The sequence below is a fragment of the Aedes albopictus genome, chromosome 1 (assembly GCF_035046485.1).
Source record: "Aedes albopictus strain Foshan chromosome 1, AalbF5, whole genome shotgun sequence".
Lineage (NCBI taxonomy): Eukaryota > Metazoa > Arthropoda > Insecta > Diptera > Culicidae > Aedes > Aedes albopictus.
The window spans coordinates 81,351,954-81,379,884 of record NC_085136.1 but is presented as its reverse complement, the minus strand read 5'-3'; the positions used below and the strand labels follow the sequence as shown (position 1 = coordinate 81,379,884).

Below are 27,931 nucleotides of genomic sequence, written 5' to 3'. Positions count from 1 at the left end.
CAGTTGTTCTGTACATATACCTTTCGCTCGATTTGTTTGCTTTTAATTCTCCGGATTTGATCTGTTCCGCGACTAAAATATAGTACTTGAAAGTGTCGACGAATAAAAGCCGGAAAAGTTTGCCAAAACGCGTGCAAAGAACCAAAAGAAAAGTTTTCGCTTCGTTGACGGTCGTGTGCAGTAGCCTGCAACACCAGATCTTCGAGCAGCTTCTACCGCAGCGAATCCCGTCCGTCGGGTAGAGGTGAGCGTGTAGAAAACGGGTTTCCCCGAAGATTTACACATCTTGCAGAAGGAAAATCGTAAGTAAGTATAAAAAGTGACGTAAGTGCAGAAATTTAAAGAGAAACGCTTTGGTTTGATGGATTGGAACGCCCTCAGGTGCGCAGTACCGGAGAACAAACGGAGCGAATAACAAAGGTTTTAGAAAACTGAAATAGAAAAACGTGGGCGATATCTAGCGAAACATATTTATTTATATTTATATTAATCATCAGAGTGTGTGTTTATATAACAAAACATGTAAGGTAAGGTATTGTCCAGTTAGAATCCGGACGCAGATAATCACTTATATCTCAGAAGTAGAACAACAAATAGAAAAAGATAAAGCTCTCAAAACAAAGAGAAATTATTGTAGTTTCGTGGAAAACTATCATTGAAGTTATTTAATTTATTGATGATGATTAACCTGGGCTTGTTAGGGGAATATCTGTAAATAAAAAGAAAATCGGGTTAAGTACGGTTCCTTTGAATTCCACTAAAAATTTGCATCCTTCGACAGATAGGTATTTCGACCTCAACTGTAAGGTCGTCTTCAGTGTCTTGTACTTGACTCGACTCGAGTCAAGTACAAGACACTGAAGACGACCTTACAGTTGAGGTCGAAATACGTATCTGTCAAAGGATGCAAATTTTTAGTGGAATTCAAAGGAACCGTACTTAACCCGATTTTCTTTTTATTTATTTAATTTAATTTTGCATACATTTTCTCATTTTTTCCGTGTTAACTTCCTTAAAAATCTGCACAACGGTAGTAAATTTTTGCATCAACCCCTTCGGCGTATTTGTCTCACAATCGGGTCATCTCTGTAGTGTCCTGAGACCATCTATCAGTCTGATTAGGAGTCCGAAGATTTTTTTCTTTTCTTGCGAAATTAAGGGCAATTCAATGAATTTCGACGAGGCGAAATTTCAGTGCTTTTTCGTTAATAAACACTATCCATCCGTGATGATACCACTGAACGTCCCCGGTTGTCGTGACAGCTCGCCAAAGTAGCTCAAATGGACTTATCCACGCTCTTTTTCTTTACTCGAAATTCTTCCTTTGTGTCAGAGTGAATGCGGGCAATGTTTACAAACAAATCGGTCGTTGTCGTACCTGGTGAATCGAAAGCAACATCAATTGAATTTGCGGTTTTAAACTGTTTGTACATTCGGGCCCATATAGCCGAGGCGGTAAACGCACGGGTATTCAGCACGACCATGCTGAGGGTGACGGGTTCGATTCCCGGTCGGTCCAGGATCTTTTCGTAAGGGAAATTTTCTTGACTTCCTTGGGCATAGAGTATCTTCGTGCCTGCCACACGATATACGCATGCAAAATGGTCATTGGCAGAGGAAGCTCTCAGTTAATAACTGTGGAAGTGCTTAAAGAACACTAAGCTGAGAAGCAGGCTTTGTCCACATGAGGACGTTACGCCAAGAAGAGAGAGAGAGAGAGACATTCGTTTTTCATTATTACTAGCTGACCCGGCAAACCTTGTATTGCCCATTTTAATTGTGGTTCTTGCACTACGATATAGTTTATCTATTGTTTTTGTTAATTTTCTTAACTTGTTCTACATATGAACATAGCCACCCACCATGAGGACATATTGAACCGTTCAAAATTCTTGCTGATCATGTCATTGATTAATTAGTTGTATGGCTCCAAAGGGTATGTAAACTCATTTATATACACATTTGAATGCTGTTTGTTGGTTTGGTTGCTAAGCAACTCTTTATCAATGTAACATAAAGGGACATTTCGACACATAGAGTTCACAGTTCAACTGCCATAAACTACACAACAGCGCCACTCGAAAGAAAAACCTTCAGTAAAAAAGAAGGAAACATTTAGGTACGTTGTAAATTTTAGCAGTTGGTACGTAAAGAAAATGGAACAGTGTGACTTGAAAGTCATCTTATGGAAGCCTCCCGTTCCAGAGACTGCAGAGGTCTCACACCAAGCTAAGAACCTTCCCCGGCCCCAAAAATATCCACCTACAAAATTTCACACCGATCGGTTAAAATGAGCTTTTTCGATTAGGTTTTTGAAAATAGCAATATTTTATTCACTCAACAACCCAATTCCCTAGAGAAGCTCCTGAAGGAATGCCTGGACATGCCTGTGCGAATTCCTGGAGGAATATCTAGAGAAATTCCTTGAGAAATCTGCAGAGGAACTCCTGGAGGAATTTCTGGAGAGTTTCAGGTTGAAAGAGGGTGTGATTTGATGGCAATAAATTATCTCGCCTTATCTGGTGTGAAAATTCAAGGCCTTTTGGGCATATAAAGGCGAATCAAAGATATTGATAATGTACACTGTTGGAACTTGTTATTTTCCATACTCACAATATGCAATACCTTCTCCGAGCAGCGGCTAGATGTTAGGCCCCGATGCACCAAGATTCCATGAATTCAATGCTACGCAGTGCTTTACGTAGCGGATCGAAACCAACATCATCCTTGATCCAATCAAGTGTTAACAAAATTGACATGCACACTAAGATTCTGATTTTCCAGCTCAGTAAAATTTTCGCTGAGTTCTGTATTTTTTTCATCTTTTTACTGAGTTTTCAACAGCAGATTTAACTCGGTACACTCGGTAATCAATATTCACCGTTCATCAGTAACGATATTTATCGTTCATCTGTAATTTTTGACAGTTCATTTGCAGAACTCGTTAACTCATTTACAGAGTATTCAGCAAAAGGGATAACCGAGCGTACCGAGTTAAATCTGCTGTTGAGAACTCAGTAAAAAGATGGGAAAAATACCGAGCTGATCTTAGTGTGTGGTCTGTCTAGGGTCTACTCACGGTTTAGTGCTATTGATCCTCAGTTCGGACCTCCTGCGGTTCGCAATCAACATTGAAAATGTGGTACATCGGTAACTTCATAATACTCTTGGATAGCGTGTGAACGCTGGCACGTCCGGTCCGTCCCCTTTGCTTTGTACATGATCAAACCGTCAATGGCAAAACACCCATAGCCAAAAAAGGTTTTAATGTCCCTTGCAAGTAGGTTTAGGTGGTAACACCTACCATCAGTGGGGGTGTCATTGGGCCAAAATTGCATAGTACATCTCTTTTTAGGTCGTTACAACAATGTTTTAGCTCTAAATGAATGTTGTATTCGGTAGACACGTTCATGTTTATACTGTTTAGGATTGTTTAAAGTGAAAATGCTTTAACTTTAATTTTGACAATGATATAGCTTAAATGAAATTGGCCCAATTCCATCCCTTCTAGGGGGTGACATTGGGCCAAACACTAAAATTCAAACAAAACAGTTCAATGTGAGATAATATCGCTTGAAAATAGAAACTATCAAATATATAGATACTTGCCCACAACTTATCAGTGTCTAGTCACTTCAAAATAACATCACAGACAAATAAACGTGACAATTTTACCACATTCATTGTAAACGATCAACGTTCCTACACAATATATCCGCTATCCCATAAATATAACTCAAACTAACATTCTCAAAAGACGAAAGTAATATTGCTTTATCATCTGCCTAGCAACTGATATGCGTGAATTTTAATTTTGCATGAATCTAACATTTATTACCATTATTTTAAACCGTATTATGCATAAAAAAATGTGAATACTCTCAATCGATTTAATTCACATTTGTAAGGTTCTCGTACTGATTGCATTGCTTTTATATGGCCCAAAGTCACCCCCAAAACGAAGTATTTGTACTACAGCTTGAGTAAATAAGTTTTTCATGCAAAACAGCATACAAAACCAAGAAAATTTATTATACTTTTTAAAACAACTACCCAACACACCGAGAAAACAGTAATTCATTACATGTTCGGTTTTCAGCTGTTTTCTGCTGGGCATTTTAAAACAACGATATTGTACAGTACGCCTAACCATAAAATTCACATCAAGTTTTCTTAATATAAAATTGACTAAATGTGACTTTTTTCTACATAGGATGGTCAACGCAAGTTATATTTACCGTTTACCATCCACTTTTTGATAATCACTTGGATAAATTTTAGTATTTTGAGCGAAACATCTTTCTTGATTTTTGGCCCAAAGTTACCCCCCAGGCCCAATGTCACCCCGACTGGCGGTATCAATTGAAGTGGTTCCGAGGTGAATAATTGAAACATTTTTGAAATATTTATTGATTTCACACTGTTTTGGCAAACGTCGTAGTGCCTGCCTACTGTGTTTTTTGACATTCAGCTCTATAGGGACGTCCCCCGCAAAGTCATTGTAGTGTCTAAGTCGTGACAGGCGTTACAACGAAATAGAAATGTACAACAGGGCAAGTATGTTGGGTATTGGTGTGTGGATGAGAGTAAATAAAGATAGCACTTTTGTACCGACGAGCCAACCGAGCAGACGCGTATTTTCTTTTGTCCGTGATTTCCGACTCTACATTTGGCGACTCAGGAAAAAAATAGGCGAAAAGAGTTTCTTGTGGCGTTTTGCGGTGAGAAAGGTGATAAAAAGTTAATATTTTGTGCTGGGTTGAAGGTGAGTGGTTTTGCTAGAAAATAATTTCGTTCTGATGCCATCACATGGAGAAGAAAATGGCGGAGGAATTGTGAAATTTGTAGAGCAGTGCAATGGAAGTGGATGGATGGAATTACTAACACCGAAAACGAGCGCTTCGGCTGCTGAATGAAGATTTGTGATGGTGAATTGATTAAGCAGAGTAAATTAGTTTGGGTTTCATCGAATTTCTATTACGTGAGATGGAAGACATGAATTCCGAAAACGTTGGAAGCAAGCATAATAGTGTGTGTGAACTGGCATTGCAAAAAATGGATAAAGATACAAATACTCCAAAACGCCATGTTTTAATGTTGCTGTTTGTGTTCGACAAAATCCCACGAACGGGGTCGTGGATAATGGAAATGTGCAAATGTGTGAAGTGCAAGATGCCGAGGACGTTGAAAGCATGGTTCACCGCGGCGGGGGGAGTGCTAACTGTGAGGAAGAAAATCCTATGGGAACCGCACACGTAGTGTAGCAGCGTGTTGCGGTGTGTGTGAAAACCTGGCAACGGGGTGCCTGCTATCGATGTAGTGATGCGTGATGCGGAAAGGATGAAAAGTAAATGTGTGATAAGAAGAGATGTGAGTGGCAGACCTTTTGCAACTGGGTGCAACGAGATGGCAACCGTGTGCCTAAATAAAGATTTTTTTCGTAACCTAACCTCAAGTATGGGGTTGATTTGCAACCGGGTGCTAAGCATGTTCAGGCAACTGGGTGCTTGAGTTTTGCAACTGTGTGCAAGAGGAAGAGGTGCTCTGGAAGTGTATGGTTGATTTTCGGCAACTGTTTGCCTGTGTGAATTTTGCAACTGGGTGCATATGTACGAAGAAAAATTGATTGGGAATAGAGGCCTCAATTAAACCTTGTGACCTTGTGATGAAGTGAATGTGGAAAGTTAGCACAGCAAGATCAGCGATCTCATATAAGGATTATTAAGTTATACAGCATTTTAACATCATCTAACGAGTCTAGCTGTCGTATGAGCGGCATTCAGTTACGTTTGTATCATTGATGACATCCAGGTAAGCAAACATTTTTTTTGTTGTTTCGTGAGGATATTTCAATACGACACAATACGATCATCTGCCGACGGATAAGGTAATGATATTTTTTTTAAAAAATACAGATATACTCGAATGAATGTCTGAGGAATCACTCATAAAAACATTTAGTACGGTTGTTTGTTACTTTTATTAATAATGAAATACATATGCATATGCGTTTGAATTTGGGAAGAAGTATATTTATCCATCCACTCCATTCACTTCTGTTTAACTGTCGTGGATGAAGATTGATTTAATTTTTATTGTAAACTTACACAGGATGGATTCGATGCGTCGCATTCGGCCGTTTGAAATGTCAGCTGACAGATCTCGGCTACCGACAGAATGGCTTAAATGGAAAAGGGAGTTGGAGAGATATTTTGATGCGTCTGGAGTGACTTCGCAGTGGGAAAAACGGTCACAGTTATTGCACTTGGCGGGTTCGGAAATTCAGGAAATTTTTGAACACCTTCCTGGTGTGGATCAAATCCCGCATGTAGTAACGGATCCCCCTTATTACGATGTGGCCATACAAAAATTAGATGAGCATTTTGAGCCAATGAGGAGACGTAATTACGAGCGCCACTTGTTTCGACAGATCGTTCAGAAACAAGATGAGAGATTCGCTGACTACGTATTGAGGCTACGTATTCAAGCGAAACGATGTGAATTCGACCGTTTCGATTCAAGAGAAGTGGAGGATCGCATTATCGAACAAATTGTGGAAACGTGCAACTCGAATGAGCTTCGGCGACAAATTTTGTCAAGAGATTTGGCTCTGGAAGAAATCGTTACTTTGGGAACCACGCTGGCTGATGTTCAACAGCAGATGAAAGAACTGGATCGGTCGTATGTCGATGCAAAGCCACAAGAGGTCGTTAATAAAATTTGGAAGCGACCGGGCTTGGGAAGGCCAAGACCGAGCGTGATGCCATCTAAGACATTCAGCAGGGCCTGTTTCGCATGCGGTCGGAAAGGGCACTTGAAAGGCGATAGCTTGTGTCGAGCCCGGAACGCAAAGTGTTTGAAATGTGGTGAAGTGGGGCATTTCATAAACCGCTGCCTCAAACGTATCGGCCGGCCTGATCCGGATGTTGTCAAACCGAAGCGAATCAGACAAATTGGAGAAACAGCAGAGCATCAGCCAGAGCTGCAGAACGATGATGCGATTTTCTTTGCGATGGGCAAGAATGTTTTCGATTTTGTTGTGGGTGGCATAAAGATTCCAATGGTTATCGATTCTGGAGCAGATGCTAACATTATTGAGGAGAACACTTGGAGGCGTGTACGTAAAGCTGGCATAAGTATTACTGAGGTATCCCAAGAGGTTGATCGCAAATTGGTCGCATATGCCACCGACCACCCTATGAAGATCAAGGGTATGTTCTCGGCGGTTGTCGAAGCTGGAGCAAATTCGGTGAATGCAAAGTTCTACGTCGTAGAGGGGGGCCAGCAGAATCTACTGGGAGATTCAACTGCAAAAGCGCTAAAAGTCCTTAAGGTTGGATTCGACATTGGCACGGTAAAGGCCTCAGCTCCGAATGTTTTCCCCAAAATCAAAGGCATCGTTTTGGAAATCCCAATCGATAAAACAGTACAACCGATCCAACAAGCATACAGAAGAGCTCCAATTGCACTTGAAGAACGTATCCATGATAAGCTGAGGTATTTGTTGGAGATGGATATTATTGAGAAAGTACACGGACCATCTCCTTGGGTTTCTCCGGTGGTTCCTGTCCTAAAGCAGTCCGGAGATCTTAGGCTCTGTGTAGATATGCGACAGGCGAACCAGGCAATACTACGCGAAACTCACCCGTTGCCTGTAATTGAGGAGCTGCTTGCGGATGTGGATGGAGCGGTCAGGTTTTCAAAGCTAGACGTGAAGGATGCGTACCACCAGCTGGAACTCTCGGAAGATTCCAGAGTCATCACGACGTTCCTAACGAAATACTGGCTGTTCAGGTAAAGGGTTTGAAAAACTTTTCATAAGCATAATGAATTTAAATAAATGTGGCTTAAAAACGGTTTTTGTTTTGTTACTTTTTGATTTTGAATAGATATAAAAGATTAATGTTTGGAATAAGCTGTGCGCCAGAGCTGTTCCAAAAAGTAATGGACACGATCGTGGCTGGATTAGAAGGCGTCATAGTATACTTGGACGATGTAGTAGTTTCAGGACGCACTCAGGAGGAACACAATCTTCGCTTGAACAAACTTTTGCAGCGCTTCGAGGAGTACGGTATTGTTTTGAACAGAGACAAATGTCAATTTAATGTGGAGAAACTGGAGTTCGTTGGACACGAACTCTCAACGGCAGGTGTAAAACCAACAGTCAGCCGAGTTGAGGCCGTCAATCAGTTCAGGAGACCAAACAACGTGACCGAACTCAGAAGCTTTTTGGGTTTGGTAACCTATGTTGGGAGGTTCATACCACACCTGGCAAGTAAAACGGACCCTCTGAGAGCGCTTCTGAAGAATGAGAACAAATTTGTATGGTCAGATAGCCATCAGCAGGCGTTCGATGCTATTAAGCGAGCCGTCAGCGATATCGAGCAGCTTGGTTTCTTCAACGTTCGTGATAAAACCATCCTTGTTGCAGATGCTAGTCCATCTGGACTAGGGGCCGTACTGTTGCAAGAAGATGTTCGTGGCCAAGGGAAAGTCATTGCTTATGCCAGTAAGTCATTAACCAGCTTAGAAAGAAAGTATTGTCAAACGGAGAAGGAGGCATTGGCATTGGTATGGGCAGTTGATCGATTTCGGCTCTACCTCCAAGGCGGAAGGTTTACGTTAATTACGGACTGCAAACCGTTGAAATTCTTGTTCAGTCCAAAATCTAAACCTTGCGCCAGAATTGAACGCTGGGTTTTGCGACTCCAATCGTACAGTTATGATGTGGTGTACCAACCGGGAGCAACCAATGTGGCGGACGTTTTATCGAGGCTTTCCGAATCATCCCCAAAGACGTACGATCCGAACAATGAGTGTTACGTCCAGATGTTGGTAACCATCTCTGCTCCAGTTGCAATAACCGTACCGGAGATCCAGGACGAAACTAAGAAAGATGAAGAAATTCAGGAGGTCTTTGTGGCGTTGGAAGCTGGAACTTGGACGGAGAAGGCCAAGCCGTATAAAACATATGCAACAGAACTTTGTGTAGTATCAGCCGTGCTTCTTCGAGGGGAAAGAATTGTCATACCAACATCTTTGCGAAACAGAACCATGGAGCTTGCGCACGAAGGACATCCGGGAGTTGTAGTTATGAAGAGACGTCTAAGGCAGAAAGTATGGTGGCCGGGTATGGATTCACAAACTGAGCGTTTCGTTAAAAGTTGCAAAGACTGTACCTTGGTATCCTCTCTGGCGGCACCAGAGCCACTGCTAACAACGAAGATTCCGGACAAGCCATGGGTTCATATTGCGGTTGATTTTATGGGCCCATTGCCTTCAGGTCACAATCTCTTGGTTCTGATTGACTACTTCAGTAGGTTTGTCGAGGTAATAATAATGAAGGAAATTTCGGCTAAAAATACGATTCAAGCACTGCACGAAACCTTCTGCAGATATGGAATACCCGAATCCATCAAGTCGGACAACGGGCCACAATTCGTGAGCGAATCCCTACAAAGCTTCTGTACTGAATTCGGCATTGAGCTAAGGAAAACTACACCATATTGGCCTCAAGCCAACGGTGAGGTGGAAAGGGCAAACAAGTCACTTAAAAAACGATTACAGATCAGCCAGGAGTCATCTAAAGTAGATTGGAAGTGGGATTTGCGCATGTATCTGCTGATGTATAACTCTACACCGCATTCCACTACCGGAGTTGCACCTTCGGCGCTCATGTTCGGTAGAGTCCTCCGGGATAAGCTTCCGGCATTTCCAGTTAACCCAGGTAAGTCTATCGAGGAGATACAAGATGCAGACCGTGAGAAGAAGTCCAAAGGAGCGGAGTATTCTGACAGAAGGCGGAAGGCTTGTCCAAGTGCGCTTGGGGAAGGAGACATCGTTGTCGCGAAAAGAATGGCAAAAGACAATAAACTTTCGACAAACTTCAGTCCTGAAGAAATGGTAATCCTCAAACGAAACGGAGCGGATGCAACTATCCAGTCAAAGGAAACTGGAAAAATATTCCATCGTAACGTGTCACATCTAAAGCCATTGATTCCGAGAATGCAGGTCAACGCGGAACACCAGGATGAGGAAGCAACGATTTCAAACCGCAGTCCTGAACAGGAACAGCGATCCAACGAAGGCAGCACCAATATCAGCACGAGTACCGAAACATCATATCGTTCACGACGCGAGTCGAAGAAGCCGAAATATCTGGAAGACTTCCAGCTGGGTAAAGTTCAGGACTACCGAGAAAGTGGGGAAGTGTAGTGTCTAAGTCGTGACAGGCGTTACAACGAAATAGAAATGTACAACAGGGCAAGTATGTTGGGTATTGGTGTGTGGATGAGAGTAAATAAAGATAGCACTTTTGTACCGACGAGCCAACCGAGCAGACGCGTATTTTCTTTTGTCCGTGATTTCCGACTCTACAGTCATCTGTATGGCAATCCCCCGTTTCCGAGACCGGAGAGGTCTCACACCAAGCTAAGAACCTTCCCCGGCCCCAGCAGTACCCACACACGAAATTTCACACCGATCGGTTCAGTAGTTTCTGAATGCATAGCGGTCAGACAGACAGACAGACAGACAGACAGACAGACAGAAATCAAGACAGAAATTCATTTTTATATATATAGATGTGGCATGGCCGTCAATCCGGTCGCTGCCATCTTATAAATTGAAGAAACGCCGATCTTTGCGATTGGCTAAAAGTAGTGCAGCGTAGTGTTGCTACAACCCCCTCCCCCTTTCTATTCAGATATGGGAGGAATTGGGGCAACGACATACTCCCGTTCAATGATGCAAATTATCACCTCACTAGTGCTCATCACAACTCATCAACTGTATATTTATCGCGTGCGATTGAACTGTGCACTGATCAGCGATGACCAGCAGCAAAAAGGTGGCAAAACGAACATGATGTAAATCACAAACGATTTTGCACACATCTGACTGTGCCGCCACACGCTCGCCCGAACAGCCGAACCATACCGAATAGGTTGGTTTGCGAAGCTACGGCACGAACGCTCGACACGCACACAGAAGCAACATTCGCATGTACCGATACCATACTAATAAAGCTTCCAGCCAACGATGCTTCGCGATAAGCTGTCGAAAAGCATCGAAAGCGATGAAAAGAGATGCTTGGCTAGAACGCAACGGCTCAACGGCGAAAAGGAAGAGTCAACTATGCTGATCAGTGTTGAGTCCGGTCGTGTGCTACTCGTATGGGAGGTTGATTGAATAAAGCGAGGATGGGTGAAAACGTATTCGTTGTCGAAAGCAAATCGCATCATTTCGCGAATGTTTTCATCAAATAGCAAGCTTGCTCCCGTTCATGTAATTTGGTCTACATTAAAATCACCGGCCACCCTGACGGGACCAACTATTTTATTTAGGACCTCTTCCCGTATTATAAAATACGGTCTCACATGGGTCTACTCTGAAGTCAAAATGGCTTCCGAGTCTAAACGCAGGACTAAAAACCCAGGAGAGACCTCTCTCGTCTCGGTCACTCTAGTCTCGTCCTGGGCCGTGTCGATATTGCCAATGAGTGAAGACGCCTACATTCGCCAAAGCCGCTGGAACGATTCCGATGCCATTCCGGACCAACGGACATCCCCGAGCAGCCCCGCTGCGATAATCCGGCCCCACGGTAGGGCTATCGCAACCGTGCGTAACCGTGTGGGCCAACGCCGAAGGATTAGAGTAGTGTGCATCAATAGGCAAATCCAACGGAAGCTAACGATCCTTCCGCATCTGGTGGCAGGAATGAGAACCCTATGAAAAAAGGGGCTCCGCTAAAATTTTCCATGGCGCAGCATAGGAAAAGTGCACTTTTTTCACTTTTTCGTATCGAATTCCGCATCGTAGAGAAACAAACGAGCACTTTTCGGAAAGAAAATTTGATTCTCTTTCAGATGCGCTTAGATCCGGTAGGTACTTACGAACAATTTATGTGATTAATTTGAAGAGCTCTTGCTATGCCTCCGGAGGGCGATCTTCCGGATTTTTTGTTAGGTGGCCAATCCGGTATCTGTCGGCGTGGGCATCAAGAATGATGATAACGGAAGCCATTACCAATGAAAACTAGCAACTTCTAGAGCAAATAATGTGTAAAATTTGACGACAAAAAATTGGCTTTTTTATGTAAACAAACGATTTTCTCCGTATCTCACCAAGCGCCTCTACAATTGGGGGTCATCTGAATTCACCTATACCGATCGATTTCTTGCTGCTGCTAGCTTGTACGGGTAAGTAGTTGGCAGGCAGCTAGTACACTCAAATTAATCGACTGATAGATTCTATGTGCGCTAACCCCATAGATTGCTGGCGAGAGAGAGAATCACCCGTTTATGTGCAAGTAATAAAATCTATAAGTAAAACATATGATTTGTAATATAACTAGAATATATTCCAAGTGTAACAGCATAATGCGCTAACTTGCGCACATAAAATTTAAGAGTAAGCATTACGACAAGAAACCGTGATGGCGCGCACAGGAGACAAATGTTTTGCTCGAAAGTGTGCTGTTGAATTCAATTGCCGGCCGAAATAATGGATATTTTCAAAGGTAAGTACATAATTCTTTCTTTATAACATGTATAGTGCTTACACTCAGTTAATTCCTGTTGCAGCATCGGAATCGATCGCATCACTAGCGATAAAAGTGACGAACTTTCACAGCCGAAACAGTCCAACTTCGTCATGCCAGCATCAGCATCCAGTGGTTCTACCAAGTGCTGAAGGAGGAGTCCACGACGGGATCACTTCAGCCTATTCGTCTAATAGCTTAAATATCTGTTCTGTTGGTTTGTTCATGAAATAAAAATATCTCGATCGACAAATTTTCCAATTTTTTATTTATTTACATTTTGGAGCCAATCCCACGTGGAAACGGATTTATAATTCGTTCCAATGTAACCCATACGATGAACGATTAAAAATCAAAAGTGACGCACATAAGTTCTATCATGATTGAATCGACAATGATTCAATAGTGCTGCACATAGTTTTCAAGTGTAAAAGCAACTGGTCATAATCTAAGTGCAGAACTTTTAAATTCAATATGTTATTTATTCTGAGTGTATGGTTCTCCAATCGGCTCTACACTCAAATTAATCGACTGATAGATTCTATGTGCGCTAACCCCATAGATTGCTGGCGAGAGAGAGAATCACCCGTTTATGTGCAAGTAATAAAATCTATAAGTAAAACATATGATTTGTAATATAACTAGAATATATTCCAAGTGTAACAGCATAATGCGCTAACTTGCGCACATAAAATTTAAGAGTAAGCATTACGACAAGAAACCGTGATGGCGCGCACAGGAGACAAATGTTTTGCTCGAAAGTGTGCTGTTGAATTCAATTGCCGGCCGAAATAATGGATATTTTCAAAGGTAAGTACATAATTCTTTCTTTATAACATGTATAGTGCTTACACTCAGTTAATTCCTGTTGCAGCATCGGAATCGATCGCATCACTAGCGATAAAAGTGACGAACTTTCACAGCCGAAACAGTCCAACTTCGTCATGCCAGCATCAGCATCCAGTGGTTCTACCAAGTGCTGAAGGAGGAGTCCACGACGGGATCACTTCAGCCTATTCGTCTAATAGCTTAAATATCTGTTCTGTTGGTTTGTTCATGAAATAAAAATATCTCGATCGACAAATTTTCCAATTTTTTATTTATTTACATTTTGGAGCCAATCCCACGTGGAAACGGATTTATAATTCGTTCCAATGTAACCCATACGATGAACGATTAAAAATCAAAAGTGACGCACATAAGTTCTATCATGATTGAATCGACAATGATTCAATAGTGCTGCACATAGTTTTCAAGTGTAAAAGCAACTGGTCATAATCTAAGTGCAGAACTTTTAAATTCAATATGTTATTTATTCTGAGTGTAGGGCTGGGTGAGTTTCGTAGTAAAAAAAACCTACAGCGTGAACATTACATATTTGACATTTGTTGAGCAATGGGATCTTAGCAACGCACTCTAGATTGCTGTCCCGATAAACGTCGTACTGCCTGACTACTGCGTTTTTTGACACGTTGCTCCATAGGAACGTCCTCCGCAAAGTCACCTGTATGGGAACCCCCCGTTCCAGAGACCGGAGAGGTCTCACACCAAGCTAAGAACCTTCCCCGGCCCCAACAGCACCCACACACAAAATTTCACACCGATCGGTTCAGTAGTTTCCGAATGCATAGCGGTCAGACAGACAGACAGACAGACAGACAGACAGACGGAAATCCATTTTTATATATAGAGATATAGAGATAGATAGATAGATATATAGATTAGTGTTATTTTGCATCATAAACATCTAAACAATTAAATAAATGATAATGCTCAAGTTCAGCCAGGTAAATTCAATTGGGTTTTTAAATTAGGAAAAATGTATTGATTTTTTGATTTTATACGAAAGAGCACCATTTTCTGGACCACTATGATTTTTTTCAGATTTTTTGAACTTTATTTTGGTACATAAAATCAATTTCAAATAGATTTTTCGAAATCACCTTTTGACAGCTGAGCAACTGCTTGACAGCTGCGCCCAGTACAAAATGCGACGAGGGGTGATTCGACAAATCGCTCCCATACAAACTTCAAACTGATTTTAAAATAGGTTCCCGGGCACCAAAATTCATGAAAATTTGGATTTCGGCTCAGTTTTGCATGCAGATTCAGAATATGGAATTATCTCAACACCGCTAAAGAAGCCAATTTGAGGTCGCCTCTCAAGCTATGCTAAATCATTGCCGAAATCATCGCCAAATGTGTACCGTAGATATTTGAAAAAAATAAGGGTAATATTGGATATTACCATCCGTGCAGCCCCTCCTTTTTTGCACGGGGAAGTGAAAACTAGGCCATTCCGACCTCGGTTACTACACTCAGAATAAATAACATATTGAATTTAAAAGTTCTGCACTTAGATTATGACCAGTTGCTTTTACACTTGAAAACTATGTGCAGCACTATTGAATCATTGTCGATTCAATCATGATAGAACTTATGTGCGTCACTTTTGATTTTTAATCGTTCATCGTATGGGTTACATTGGAACGAATTATAAATCCGTTTCCACGTGGGATTGGCTCCAAAATGTAAATAAATAAAAAATTGGAAAATTTGTCGATCGAGATATTTTTATTTCATGAACAAACCAACAGAACAGATATTTAAGCTATTAGACGAATAGGCTGAAGTGATCCCGTCGTGGACTCCTCCTTCAGCACTTGGTAGAACCACTGGATGCTGATGCTGGCATGACGAAGTTGGACTGTTTCGGCTGTGAAAGTTCGTCACTTTTATCGCTAGTGATGCGATCGATTCCGATGCTGCAACAGGAATTAACTGAGTGTAAGCACTATACATGTTATAAAGAAAGAATTATGTACTTACCTTTGAAAATATCCATTATTTCGGCCGGCAATTGAATTCAACAGCACACTTTCGAGCAAAACATTTGTCTCCTGTGCGCGCCATCACGGTTTCTTGTCGTAATGCTTACTCTTAAATTTTATGTGCGCAAGTTAGCGCATTATGCTGTTACACTTGGAATATATTCTAGTTATATTACAAATCATATGTTTTACTTATAGATTTTATTACTTGCACATAAACGGGTGATTCTCTCTCTCGCCAGCAATCTATGGGGTTAGCGCACATAGAATCTATCAGTCGATTAATTTGAGTGTACTGGTCATGTGATCGACTATTTGTTGAGCTTTGTTTCGCCGTACAGTGGTAAACCAATAAAGAATAGTCGCAGTATGGAAGGATATAAAAAAATGAGTCTGGATTCGTTCATTCCGTCCAGGAAACTATCCGAGAAGGCTATCATGTTCTCGTTGGAAAGGTAAATGGTACTGTTTTTGTACTTACAAAATATTACAAAGTGTTTATCTTTGCAGGTTATCCACTCGATGAAATTGAAGGAGAATATGTTGAAGCTTTGGATTATCATAGATAAGCGAGGAAACGTTATCTGTGCTCATTGTACGTGCATTGCGGGTACCGTCTTACCCCGCTAGTTCGACACGTTTTAATACGATACTTTTTAATTCGTACCCCGCTTATTCGACATATGTCGAATTAAAAAGTATTCAAAAATGTCACAGAAATGTACACTGTAAATGCAAAACAGTTTGATATTGTTCTTATACTCGGACCCGCAGCAGCTCCTCTTGCAGCCGCTCATTCCGGAAGTTCTGAGTTGGTGCTATTCGACACCCCACCCAAACCGCCTGGAGACCAACTGGAATAAACTGAGGAAGGAAACAATCGTGGAAAGAACGAGCTTTTCAATCGCACCACCACAACATTTGTTGAAATTATGTTTCATAACAAATTCGGAAATCAAAACAATAACAAAAATAGAGTTGTCAAATTACAATGAGCAAGGTGATGTAGGGTGACCAGTTTGTCGAATTAAAAGTTTACCCCGGTTATTCGACAACAGGCGGTGTCGTATTAGCGGGGTAATACGGTATAAGTGAGACATGTTCCCACGTCAACGCAATGCTGTATTCATTGGCTAATCTGCATGCACAGTCCGTTAATAGAAAGGTAAAACAAAAGTTCCTTACGAAGAATGGTACATGCACTTATTATCTTTCTAATATATCCATAGGTCACTGTTACAGATATGCCATGTTACTGGCATCAACCTTCGAAGAACATTCGAATGGATATGTATAAAAAAAGTGCGGGATGTTAGCTACGGGAAGACTTCAAAATATTATTAAGATGCGATTGCTTGCAAGACGAGAGATGATTTCGACAGTATGCTAAGGAAGCTGAGAGAAGAAAATGAAAATCCTGTCATTTTGAACACGATTTATAATGGTGTCAACTTTTCGTGCCAGAACTGCGAAGACGATCTCATTCCCGATAACATTATCATGAACAAAAGCATACTGCTGCAAGGAAACTTCATCATTGCACTCCGTGGGAGCAATCTTCAAGATCTGCAAGATTTAGGACGGGGCTTCAAATTTTCTTTGACGGTGTCCGATGTAGAAGCAGATGAGAAATTGACTCGTAAACAGAAGGACAGTCGGGGCCCGTGGCGCAGTGGTCCACACGTTTGCTTCATAAGCAGATGGTCATAGGTTCGATCCCAGCCCCGGCACTTTCGTCAGTTGCTTCTTTCCCCCTGAGAGCAGCTGACACTGACCCTCTTCTGAGCCCATGGCTCAAATGGACACAGATACTTGGACATCGGCGAACGGCAACCCAAATGGACCCAATCGGACTGGAAACAGGAACAACCAACAGCCACACATCAACATCCTCGTGCTCATCATTCTACCATGATAGGGTAGAAAGTGAAAGCAGCGCAACGGCAACCAGTTCGATAGTAGAATTAGAATACTTTTAGGCGCTGTACAATGTGTAAGTACAGTTTCCAATCGCTCACGCAGTGCCCTAGTGGACAATAGAGCTGTAGATTAGGTTAAGTGATTGAAGAATAAAACAAACAGAAGGACTGTAGTTTTTGGATGTGGGTTCGAACGAGAAGAGTCACGGCCTCATGTCTCAAGGATGTTGTGCACGTCGAATGAATCCTACACCGAAATTAACCTTGCTAATGAAAATATGGCATCCTTATTTAAATCCCTTTGACTCTCCGGCGCTAGCATATGGTCGAAGAAATGAACCGATTGCTAAACGAGCCCTACACAAACAGTTAACTAAACATCATGATAACCCTCAACTGTCGGATTGTGGCACATTTATTTACCAAGAAAATATATTCCTGGCTCCTTCGCCTGACTGCGTAGGAAGTTGCTTATGCTGCGGAAAATTTGTGGTAGAAATCAAATGTCCTTATTGCCTAAATAAAAAAAAGCCCTTTAAATGATCAGCTAAATTTAGATAAGTTGGTCTGCCTTTAAAATTCATTCATAAAGATCGAAAATGATGCTTTCGAGTTAGTCAAAACGCATGCTTATTATTTTCAAATCCAGGCTCAAATTTTCATTGCTGGAGCTGATTTTGGTCTCTTCATGGTTTGGAAAAAAAAACAGGAAAACTGTATAATTAAAGTCAGCCGAGATGTAGAATTATGGGAGCATAGCAAAAAACGAAGCAAAATGTATTTCCAGAACATAATTCTTCCAGAGTTGCTTGGTAATTACTGGTAGAAATGCAAAACAATGGATAATTAATGAATTTTAATTGTTAGTGTTTCTCAATATTTGTCTTTTATTCGTATACAATCCTAAATACAAAGTTTTACAACAAAATATACAATTGATTTATTGAAATTTACTAATATGCACCACACCCAGACAGCCAAATCTACTGCATTTATATTGTTTTCGAAGCATCTTAATGATTCCACTAAAAACAGCCCGTTAAGATATTCATATTTGGATTTTAGCACCCTAATCACTCGTTCTATGTGTAGGGGAGACTGAGGAGACTTGATCCCTGGGGAGACTTGTTCCCCCCACATTTTCTCGGAATCTAAAACAATTTTCTTCTAGCATATTTTTTCCAAAACTACTCCGGGACAAACGGCTATATTTTGGCTACAAGTGATTTCGATACATTGCATTATTTTTTAACGGCTGATGGTTTGTTTTCAGTCCTTCAGAAATTTTTTGGGCGATTCCGAGAAATCTCAATAGTTTTGTGAAAATTGAATCAAATCGTGTCAAAATTTCACAGCACATATTATCGTCGCACCCCATATAGCCGAGGCGGTAAACGCACGGGTATTCAGCATGACCATGCTGAGGGTGACGGGTTCGATTCCCGGTCGGTCCAGGATCTTTTCGTAAAGGAAATTTCCTTGACTTCCTTGGGCATAGAGTATCTTCGTGCCTGCCACACGATATACACATGCAAAATGGTCATTGGTAGAGGAAGCTCTCAGTTAATAACTGTGGAAGTGCTCATAGAATACTAAGCTGAGAAGCAGGCTTTGTCTCAGTAAGGACGTTACGCCAAGAAGAGGAGAGAGGATTATCGTCGCACCACCAAATCGAAGTCGTCGCTAGAAGCACATGCGAAGTTGCAGCTGCGAAGTAAATTTGAATCTAATTTTTCTGTTGCGCATCATTAAGCTAATTAAGAGCAACAATATGCACTAATCCAAAATGAGTTGCGACATTTCTAAGTAGGTTAAAAATCAATTTTCGCACGTTCGGTAACTTCGTATTTCGACCAAAAGCATAATAGTTTAAATAAAATACTATCAAACATATTTTTTCAAATAAGGCAGTTATAAACATATTTTAATAAATGCAGATTAGTATACACAGCAGTGACATGGGGAGGCTTGATCCCTCGAGGATTACACAACACACACATTATGTATGTGAAAAATAAAATTCTATTCGGATGCCTCTATATAGTTGGAATTCTAGTCTTTTCATGGATAAAATGTGTCAGATAATTATTATTTTAGTACAAATCATGCAAAGGGGGATCAAGTCTCCTCATTTTGAAAATACGGCATATCCTTAAAAAATTAAGAAAATCTTACAATTTCAAATACACCATATTCATCGAAAATACAAGAAAACTCGAGGAGAAATGAATAGGAAGACTCTAGAATTATTTTCCCTTTAAATAAACCATGTGCTCAAAGGGGGATCAAGTGTCACTCATTTTTGAAAAATATATCATAAGACATGCCTCCATAAAAACACAGTTTTGAAAACTTTAACAATAATTTAAAGGCCTTCTGTTGTGTATTAACTTGCAATAGATGTTTACCTGCCATTTTCTACGGAAATCGGATCAAGTTTTGTGTTTTTTTTTTCTTAAAGTTTCAGGTAAATTAAGAAAAAGGGATCAAGTCTCCACAGTCTCCCCTACAGTAAAATTTGAGCAATTTTAATGTAACTATTGCAGAGTTATATCCGTATTTCTGTGTCCTAATTATTGCGGATACATGCTTTATAACAAAAGGAGAAAAACATATGCTAGATACATATTATCTTTCAAATGAAGATATATATATATATATATATATATATATATATGTGGTGAAAAGGTTTTTTTCGTTTTTTTTTTTAATATTATATAACTAGCTGTCCCGGCAAACTTTGTCTGCAAGTGTCTTGCCAAGCTGTGGTGGTTTGACAACTATTGAGGTCATAACGTCACCGCACTCTTAATTGGTTTCATTTCAATCGTGTTGATTTCCTTCCCAGCTCACGAAAATCAGTACTTTATCAATTTTCTTACTTTTCTAGTTGTTTTTCGTAACTTTTTGGACATATAAACACAGCCAACACGAATACGAACCGAACCGTGCAAGAGTCAAGCTGATCGGTTCATCCGTTCTTGAGTTTTGTTGCCTATATAAAAATGAGTTTGAAGGGACTTCAAACTCATTTTTATATATATAGATTAGGTATTATCACACTCATTCAGGGTTTTGATACGCCGATACCGTCACCATTTCGTAAGATGAACATTGTTATAGTGGCGTCGCTTCTTTAAAAAAAACGATGAAACCTTTTCATCCCACGACAACAATAGAGCAGACAGACGTTCAAGTTTGACTCAGCAGCTTGTGTAAAAACATGGCCGCCACAAATTGCCAAGTGGCAATCAACGAACAGATGGAGTTAGTGACGTTCATATTCAATCGCTGCCTCACATGTGCGTTGCGACCAACAACTGTCACCACGGTCGTCTTCCAGCCGGATGGCGGGAAAAGACCACACGTGTTGAACGCTAATAATGTTTCCACATAATTTGTGCAGAGTAAATGACTTTTATTTAATGTCTTAAATCTTTAGCACAAATTAGCGCAGGACTCCTGTAATCTATTTTACACATTATTATTTTTATTTTACATAGATTTGCTTGAATAAAACTATATTTGGATGAACTTCACTCGTATTGAAAAATCTTTATACAATTCAGTATCATTATTTACATTTTATCTAACTCATTTTGGTATCATAATGGCCATTTTTTCCGAACTGGTTCATTATGCAACTGAAATGAGTTGCATAATGAAAAATAGTTGTATAATGTTCATAATGCAACTCATTTGAGTTGCATTGTGAAAATTATGCAACTCAAACGAGTTTTTTCAGACTCTAGTTTAATTTAAAAACACTTCACTTATACTTTACTTTTGCAAAAGAAAATAAAAAATGAATAACTTAACAAAATCTGGTGTTTACAAAGTAACATGTAATCACTGTGACAAAATATACATAGGACAAACAAAACGCACACTCAACACACGATTCAAAGAACACATAACGGAAGTATCAAAAGCACACAAAGACACAGACAAGGGACTCATTCATCATTTTAAATCTAAAGTTGCTGAACATATTTTCAATGAAGGACATTTTATGAATACTTCAAATATTAAACTCTTACGACACATTACAAACCCATGGAAACTTGATGTTGCAGAAAGTTTAGAAATTTACAAACAAAACAATAAAAAACTACTTAACAAGGATCAGGGCAATGGGTACACGTGGCTGTTTAAATTTTTACCTAACACACACAAAACATTACACAATACACAAAACACAAATTGACTACCTACCAAATCGGCGGGAAAAAATAACACAACAAACACCAATTGACTACCTACCAAATTGGTAGGAATTTTCCTAGCTTTAGGTATCTTATTGACACCCTGTTTTCTAACAGGCAGATACACCCCCTTTTTTTTTTTTTTACAAATATGTACCTACAATTTTGTACCTACATTTTTATACCTACACTTTTACCCACACACGTACCTACACATACACTCCTAGTATAAATACCACAACGAATGCGAGGTTTTCTTCAGTCGAGCACTTGACACTGAAGAAGTCTGTAAGTCACAGACGAAATAGGCCTATCTGTCCGAAGATAAGCACAGTAGTAGAATTAAAAGGAATTTGCTCGTCCTTTCTAGTTTTTCTTTAAAAGAGTTATTCATTTTTTATTTTCTTTTGCAAAAGTAAAGTATAAGTGAAGTGTTTTTAAATTAAACTAGAGTCTGAAGTAACAAGTTCTACTAAAAGCTCTAAAGTAATAGTAAAGTGAAGATGGCAACCAAGCCAAAGTCAGAGCCGAATAAGTTCATCGAGTTGAAGAAGACCATCGCAGGATTACACAAGGATATCGCGTTTCTCAAGAAGTGTATAGAGTACAGGCTTACTCCCGTAAGTCACAAGGTAAAAGTTAAAACAGCCACAAACCCCAACATAGTAAAGACACTTGAACAAACACTCATCAAAGAAAGCATCAAAAAACTACACAGCAAGATCAACATGAAAACTTTGGAATGTTATTCTCTCCATTTAAAGTTAGCGAAAGATTATCCTGAATCTTTCCCTAATTTTCTAACAAAGGTAAAAGTTGCAGAATTTTGTGAATCAGAAAGAAAAAGGAAATTACTAGATAAAAAACTTAAAGCATTAAAGATGCAAAATCCGAAGTTTACATGTTCTTCTACACAACCACAAAACACAACACAAGAACTAACTGGGTTAGTGGTCAATCGCTCTTCCGAACAGTTCACGGAAGAACAGTTGACCCTTCTCAACAAAGGTCTTAACTACGCAGTACACTCTAAACCAGATTCAACACAAACCATAATCGACATTGAAACAGCTATCAACACGAACAATTTACAGACACCACAGATTCAAGAAATCAGAACACAAACAGCTAACACTATTCAAAACACACAACAAAACAAATTGAACAAAGAACACCTGAAAGAACAACGAATAATCAAAGAACTTAACCAGAAACCAGTTTTCTATCTGAAAGCTGACAAAGGAAACAAAACAGTAATCATGAACAAAGAGGACTATGATGAAATAATGAATAACAAGATTCAAAATGGACCTTACCGAAAACAACGTACTGATCCTCTTCCAGGATTAGTAAGACGTGTTGACAAAACTCTCAAAGAGTCTACACCAGTTTTAGGAAGCGTCATTAAAAGCCTGAAAGAATCTAACCCTTCATTGCCAAGAATAAAAGGACTTCCCAAAGTTCATAAACCTGGAAATGAAATGCGTGAGATTGTTTCAGCCATTGGTTCACCTACACACAAAATTGCCAAATATTTAGTACAAGAATTCCAAAACATGCCTAAAAAATTTCACAGTAGATCTGTCAAGAATTCCGAACAATTCACAGAACTAGTACAGAATTTATCCGTTAACGACGATGAAATTTTAGTTTCATTCGACGTTAAATCACTATTTCCAAGCATTCCAGTTAAAGAGGCCATTAACCTACTAGAAGATTGGCTTCTGAACCAATATGAAGATTCAAATTCAGATTGGATTAAGAAAGTTCGTACATACATCAAATTAACCAAACTTTGTATGGAAGAAAATTATTTTTCGTTCAGAAATGAAACCTACAAACAACTTAATGGTGCCCCCATGGGCAATCCACTTTCTCCATTTTTAAGTGAAATTTTTATGGCAAATTTGGAAAAACGCTTAGAAAACAACAAACAGCTTCCTGAAGTCTGGTGGAGATACGTTGACGACGTGTTTAGCATTGTTAAGAAACATCTTTTACCTGAAATCTTGAACAATATCAATAATGCACACAAAAACATCGAATTCACTTGTGAAATTGAACAGAACAACCAACTACCATTTTTGGACATACTCATCGTAAAACAAGAATCAACACTTTCCTTCGAAATTTACAGAAAACCGACACACACTCAACGCACTATTCCAAATTCATCAAATCACTCACATCAACACAAAATTGCATCCTTCAATCACATGATACACCGAATGCAGACACTTCCACTTAGTGAAACAGGAAAAACGAAAGAACTTAATTACATTTTCGAAACAGCACAGTTGAACGGTTACACAAAACAAACAATACAACAGATCATCAACAAAAAGACACAACAACAATACAGACGTTCTTTGACTACACTGACACGGACAGAACCTACACTTAAACGGATAACTGTGAACTACAACAATGACACCAAAAAACTCCGACCAATTCTCAGAAAGTTTGGTTTTGAATTGGTTTTCACAAGCAAAGCTAACCAACTTCAAACTCTCTTAGGATCTACGAAAGACCCGTTGGACAACTTAACAAAATCTGGTGTTTACAAAGTAACATGTAATCACTGTGACAAAATATACATAGGACAAACAAAACGCACACTCAACACACGATTCAAAGAACACATAACGGAAGTATCAAAAGCACACAAAGACACAGACAAGGGACTCATTCATCATTTTAAATCTAAAGTTGCTGAACATATTTTCAATGAAGGACATTTTATGAATACTTCAAATATTAAACTCTTACGACACATTACAAACCCATGGAAACTTGATGTTGCAGAAAGTTTAGAAATTTACAAACAAAACAATAAAAAACTACTTAACAAGGATCAGGGCAATGGGTACACGTGGCTGTTTAAATTTTTACCTAACACACACAAAACATTACACAATACACAAAACACAAATTGACTACCTACCAAATCGGCGGGAAAAAATAACACAACAAACACCAATTGACTACCTACCAAATTGGTAGGAATTTTCCTAGCTTTAGGTATCTTATTGACACCCTGTTTTCTAACAGGCAGATACACCCCCTTTTTTTTTTTTTTTTTTACCAATATGTACCTACAATTTTGTACCTACATTTTTATACCTACACTTTTACCCACACACGTACCTACACATACACTCCTAGTATAAATACCACAACGAATGCGAGGTTTTCTTCAGTCGAGCACTTGACACTGAAGAAGTCTGTAAGTCACAGACGAAATAGGCCTATCTGTCCGAAGATAAGCACAGTAGTAGAATTAAAAGGAATTTGCTCGTCCTTTCTAGTTTTTCTTTAAAAGAGTTATTCATTTTTTATTTTCTTTTGCAAAAGTAAAGTATAAGTGAAGTGTTTTTAAATTAAACTAGAGTCTGAAGTAACAAGTTCTACTAAAAGCTCTAAAGTAATAGTAAAGTCAAACGAGTTGCATTATGAAAAAATCATTGCATGAAATTTTGTATGTAACTCGTTGCAAAACTCGATTTTTTCAGCACTCTTCATATTTATCCAACTCGGCAAGCCTCGTTGGATAAATGTACGACTCGTGCTGAAAAAATCAACTTTTTGAAACTCGTTACATAAATAACTATTGTGAATGTGACGCAAATGTAGGAAAGTTTTTGACAGTGTTTGCTTTGATTTTATTTCTCGGTGGTTAATTAGGTGGTAAGTAAGCGGCTGGAAGCACGTGGTTTCTCACACTGTCAAGTGCACTGTGGCAATCGGTTGCCTAGGTGTCGCTAGTGAAAATTTACATAGAAAATTTTAATAAATTTGTTCAAGCTAGAACGTGTGTCTGCGACAATAGGGTGATTCATTTTTTTTATTTTGTTATTTCAAACAAAGCACTTTTCGTCTCGGCATTGTTGTTTTGTGTGATGTTGTACTTATTGTTACTTTCTTTTGATTACAAAGGATTAACTGTACCGCTCAACAATCCATTGAGACTAGCCTTGTTACGAAGAATTCCCTCATTGAATAATTCAACGGAACTGGTGCATCGACGCAGGTTTCTGGTTGTGTTATCCAGAGAACAGGAACATATCCGGAACAGGTGACTGGAAGACCAGGGTGAGTCATTTTTGTTTGTGTCTGTGTTTTGGAATAAGGCTTGAGCATATGCAGCGAAAGCAATAAGCTTTAACTTTGGCTTTAACCCGTGTTTTTTTTTTTCTCTGATTTCTTCCATGCGGCATTTCTTCTACTGATCTTGATTTCGGATGATCTTGCTTTGCTGATCCGATTTGATTTTGATTAGTGGCTGAATCACAATGGACAGCAGTGTAGCATTCACGATGGAGCCATACCGCAGAGGGGCATCGTTTGCCGATTGGTTTACCCGGATGACATATTTCTTCCGTGTGAACCAGATAGAAGATGAGGACAAAATGGCCTATTTTATCTTCATGAGCGGTCCAGTCATATTTTCCGAACTGAAGCTCCTATTTCCGGTGGGAAATTTTGAAGAATCATCGTTAGACGATGTAGTAGAGAAGCTAAAAAATCGTCTGGACAGAACCGACTCTGATATTGTCCAACGGTATAAGTTCGCTACCAGGGTGCAGAATCCTAGCGAAAGCACGGAAGATTTCATTCTTGACTTAAAACTCCAAGCAGAAGTTTGCGGTTTCGGAAATTACAAGCAAATTGCTATTCTTGATCGTCTCGTAGCAGGTATAAGGGACGAAAATCTAAGACAACATCTTCTTAGCGACGATAGGTTAACTTTGCCAAAAGCAGAACAAATTATCGTGACTTGGGAGGTAGCTCAGGCAAACACCGGCACCGCGCTTCAGCAACATGGTGGGCGCCCTAGCTCAATTTCAGCAGTGATCGATGGCTCTAACCAACAATTGGGAGTAGCAGCGACAAGAATGGCGAAAATTAATGAATTGGCGAAAAAGCACAACAGTCGTGGTGAAACCAGTAGCGGAAGAGGACCGGTCAAAAGTAATCAGGAAACCAGACAGGCGGACAGATGGCAGCACAGATACCGAGGAGGACGTCCCTCTGACTCGGGAGGTTCTCACCGACAGGATGGAAGACCAAATGGATATCGACGACAATGGCTGCGGCCGGATTACTCTCAAATGACATGCCGTTTCTGCGGGGTGAAAGGTCACATCCGGAGGAAGTGTTTCAGGTTAATAAACATGAATCGGGAGGCGGTTAAGCTAGTTGATTCGGCACCGATGGCCCCGGATGTACACATTTCCGAGCTGTTGCAGAGAACGAGTACTAAGGTCGAAGAGTCGAACAACAGTGATTCAGGTAATCTTCAATGTATGTTAGTGGCATCTATTAATAAAACTAGCATCTCCTCACAGGCAAACAGACGTAACACTCTTCAAATCGGCTTGGCACATGCATTTAATGACCAATTCAAATTTAAGTTGATTTCCGCGATACTTCCACCAGAGGTGCTAGTGTTCAATCGCTTTGACGTTTGCCAGTATACATGTTGCTGAATGATGCAAACGAACATTACAGGCGATTTGTGTAGTAGTGTGCGTGTTAGACAAACGCCGAATTGAAATCCATCATGGCCGATAGTGTCTCGCGCGGTTTTACCAACAGATGGCAGTGTGCACATGAAAAAGACACCGGACAAAAGTTTTTGATGAATTTCTTCGAAGAGTCACGTCTGTTTGTTTGTGATCTCTTGTTTGGTAAAGGCTCGGATAAAGGTGGATTCAATAAAATGATGAAGTTGGTATCAAACGTGAATGCGCTAATATGCTCAGAGGATGCTTTTGACGATCTGATGGCGGAAGATGTAGTGTGTTATGAAAACCAGAATCCACATAACCCCAGACAAGAAAGGCAACATTTATTGAAAAGTTTTCTCGCAATGTTTTTCAGATGTGTTGGAAACACGGTCGCAATGGCGCACAAGAAGCATATCAGAGTATATAAGGCGAAGACAAGGGCCCACCGCTTTGATTAAGGAGCAGCAACACGACAATTGTAAGAAGTAATCCGACAAGGACTAGCAATATCGGCGCAGACTCCGAAGGGAGGAAGGAAGAGATGAAGTCAGGACTCCGAAAACGGTAGCCTGGTGCTGCGAAGATGTAAGCGAGTGAAACAAGTGAACCGTGTAAAGAATATTCGTTATAACTGAATTTTTAGTGAATTATTTCAAAGATTTTGAATTCGATTTAGTTATCAAGGAGTATTAAATCACAATATACTAATTGAAAACTCCACTTTGTGATTGTTTAAAATGTTCAAAGTTCAAACTAGTTTAGAGGGGAGGAATTGTTGGATGTAAACTGCGCATCCCTATCGAAAAGTCATTTGACGCTTGTCACAATGACGAATCCGAACAAGCCGAGCCGAATGGCTCGAACGAGCTCATGAATGTAGAGGAACCTTCTACATTCATGAGCTCGTTCGAGCCATTCGGCTAAG

At 40.0% G+C, this 27,931-nt stretch overlaps 1 protein-coding gene and 1 long non-coding RNA gene across 2 annotated transcripts in view; one reads left to right on the top strand and one right to left on the bottom strand.

Moving 5' to 3' along the window:
- Positions 1-19,123, bottom strand: part of LOC134285030 (uncharacterized) — a 62,094-nt gene extending 42,971 nt beyond the window's left edge. Inside the window, exon 1 of the long non-coding RNA XR_009996092.1 lies at positions 18,665-19,123. This is a non-coding gene — a long non-coding RNA (uncharacterized LOC134285030). The remainder of the gene's footprint in view (positions 1-18,664) is intronic.
- LOC115256820 (uncharacterized) lies at positions 1-27,868 on the top strand. Its single transcript, XM_062844905.1, has 4 exons — positions 1-306; positions 25,433-25,588; positions 25,776-26,788; positions 27,380-27,868. The coding sequence occupies exons 3-4, from the start codon at positions 25,789-25,791 to the stop codon at positions 27,493-27,495; spliced, it is 1,116 nt and encodes a 371-aa protein (XP_062700889.1). The 5' UTR covers positions 1-306; positions 25,433-25,588; positions 25,776-25,788; the 3' UTR covers positions 27,496-27,868.
- The last annotated feature ends 63 nt before the right edge of the window (positions 27,869-27,931 follow it).

Coding starts and splice junctions, on each gene's coding strand:
- LOC115256820 (XM_062844905.1), top strand. CDS start 25,789: ATGGACAGCAGTGTAGCATTCACGATGGAGCCATACCGCAGAGGGGCA. Junction 26,789..27,379: donor GTCGAACAACAGTGATTCAG/GTAATCTTCAAT, acceptor AATGTTTTTCAG/ATGTGTTGGAAACACGGTCG.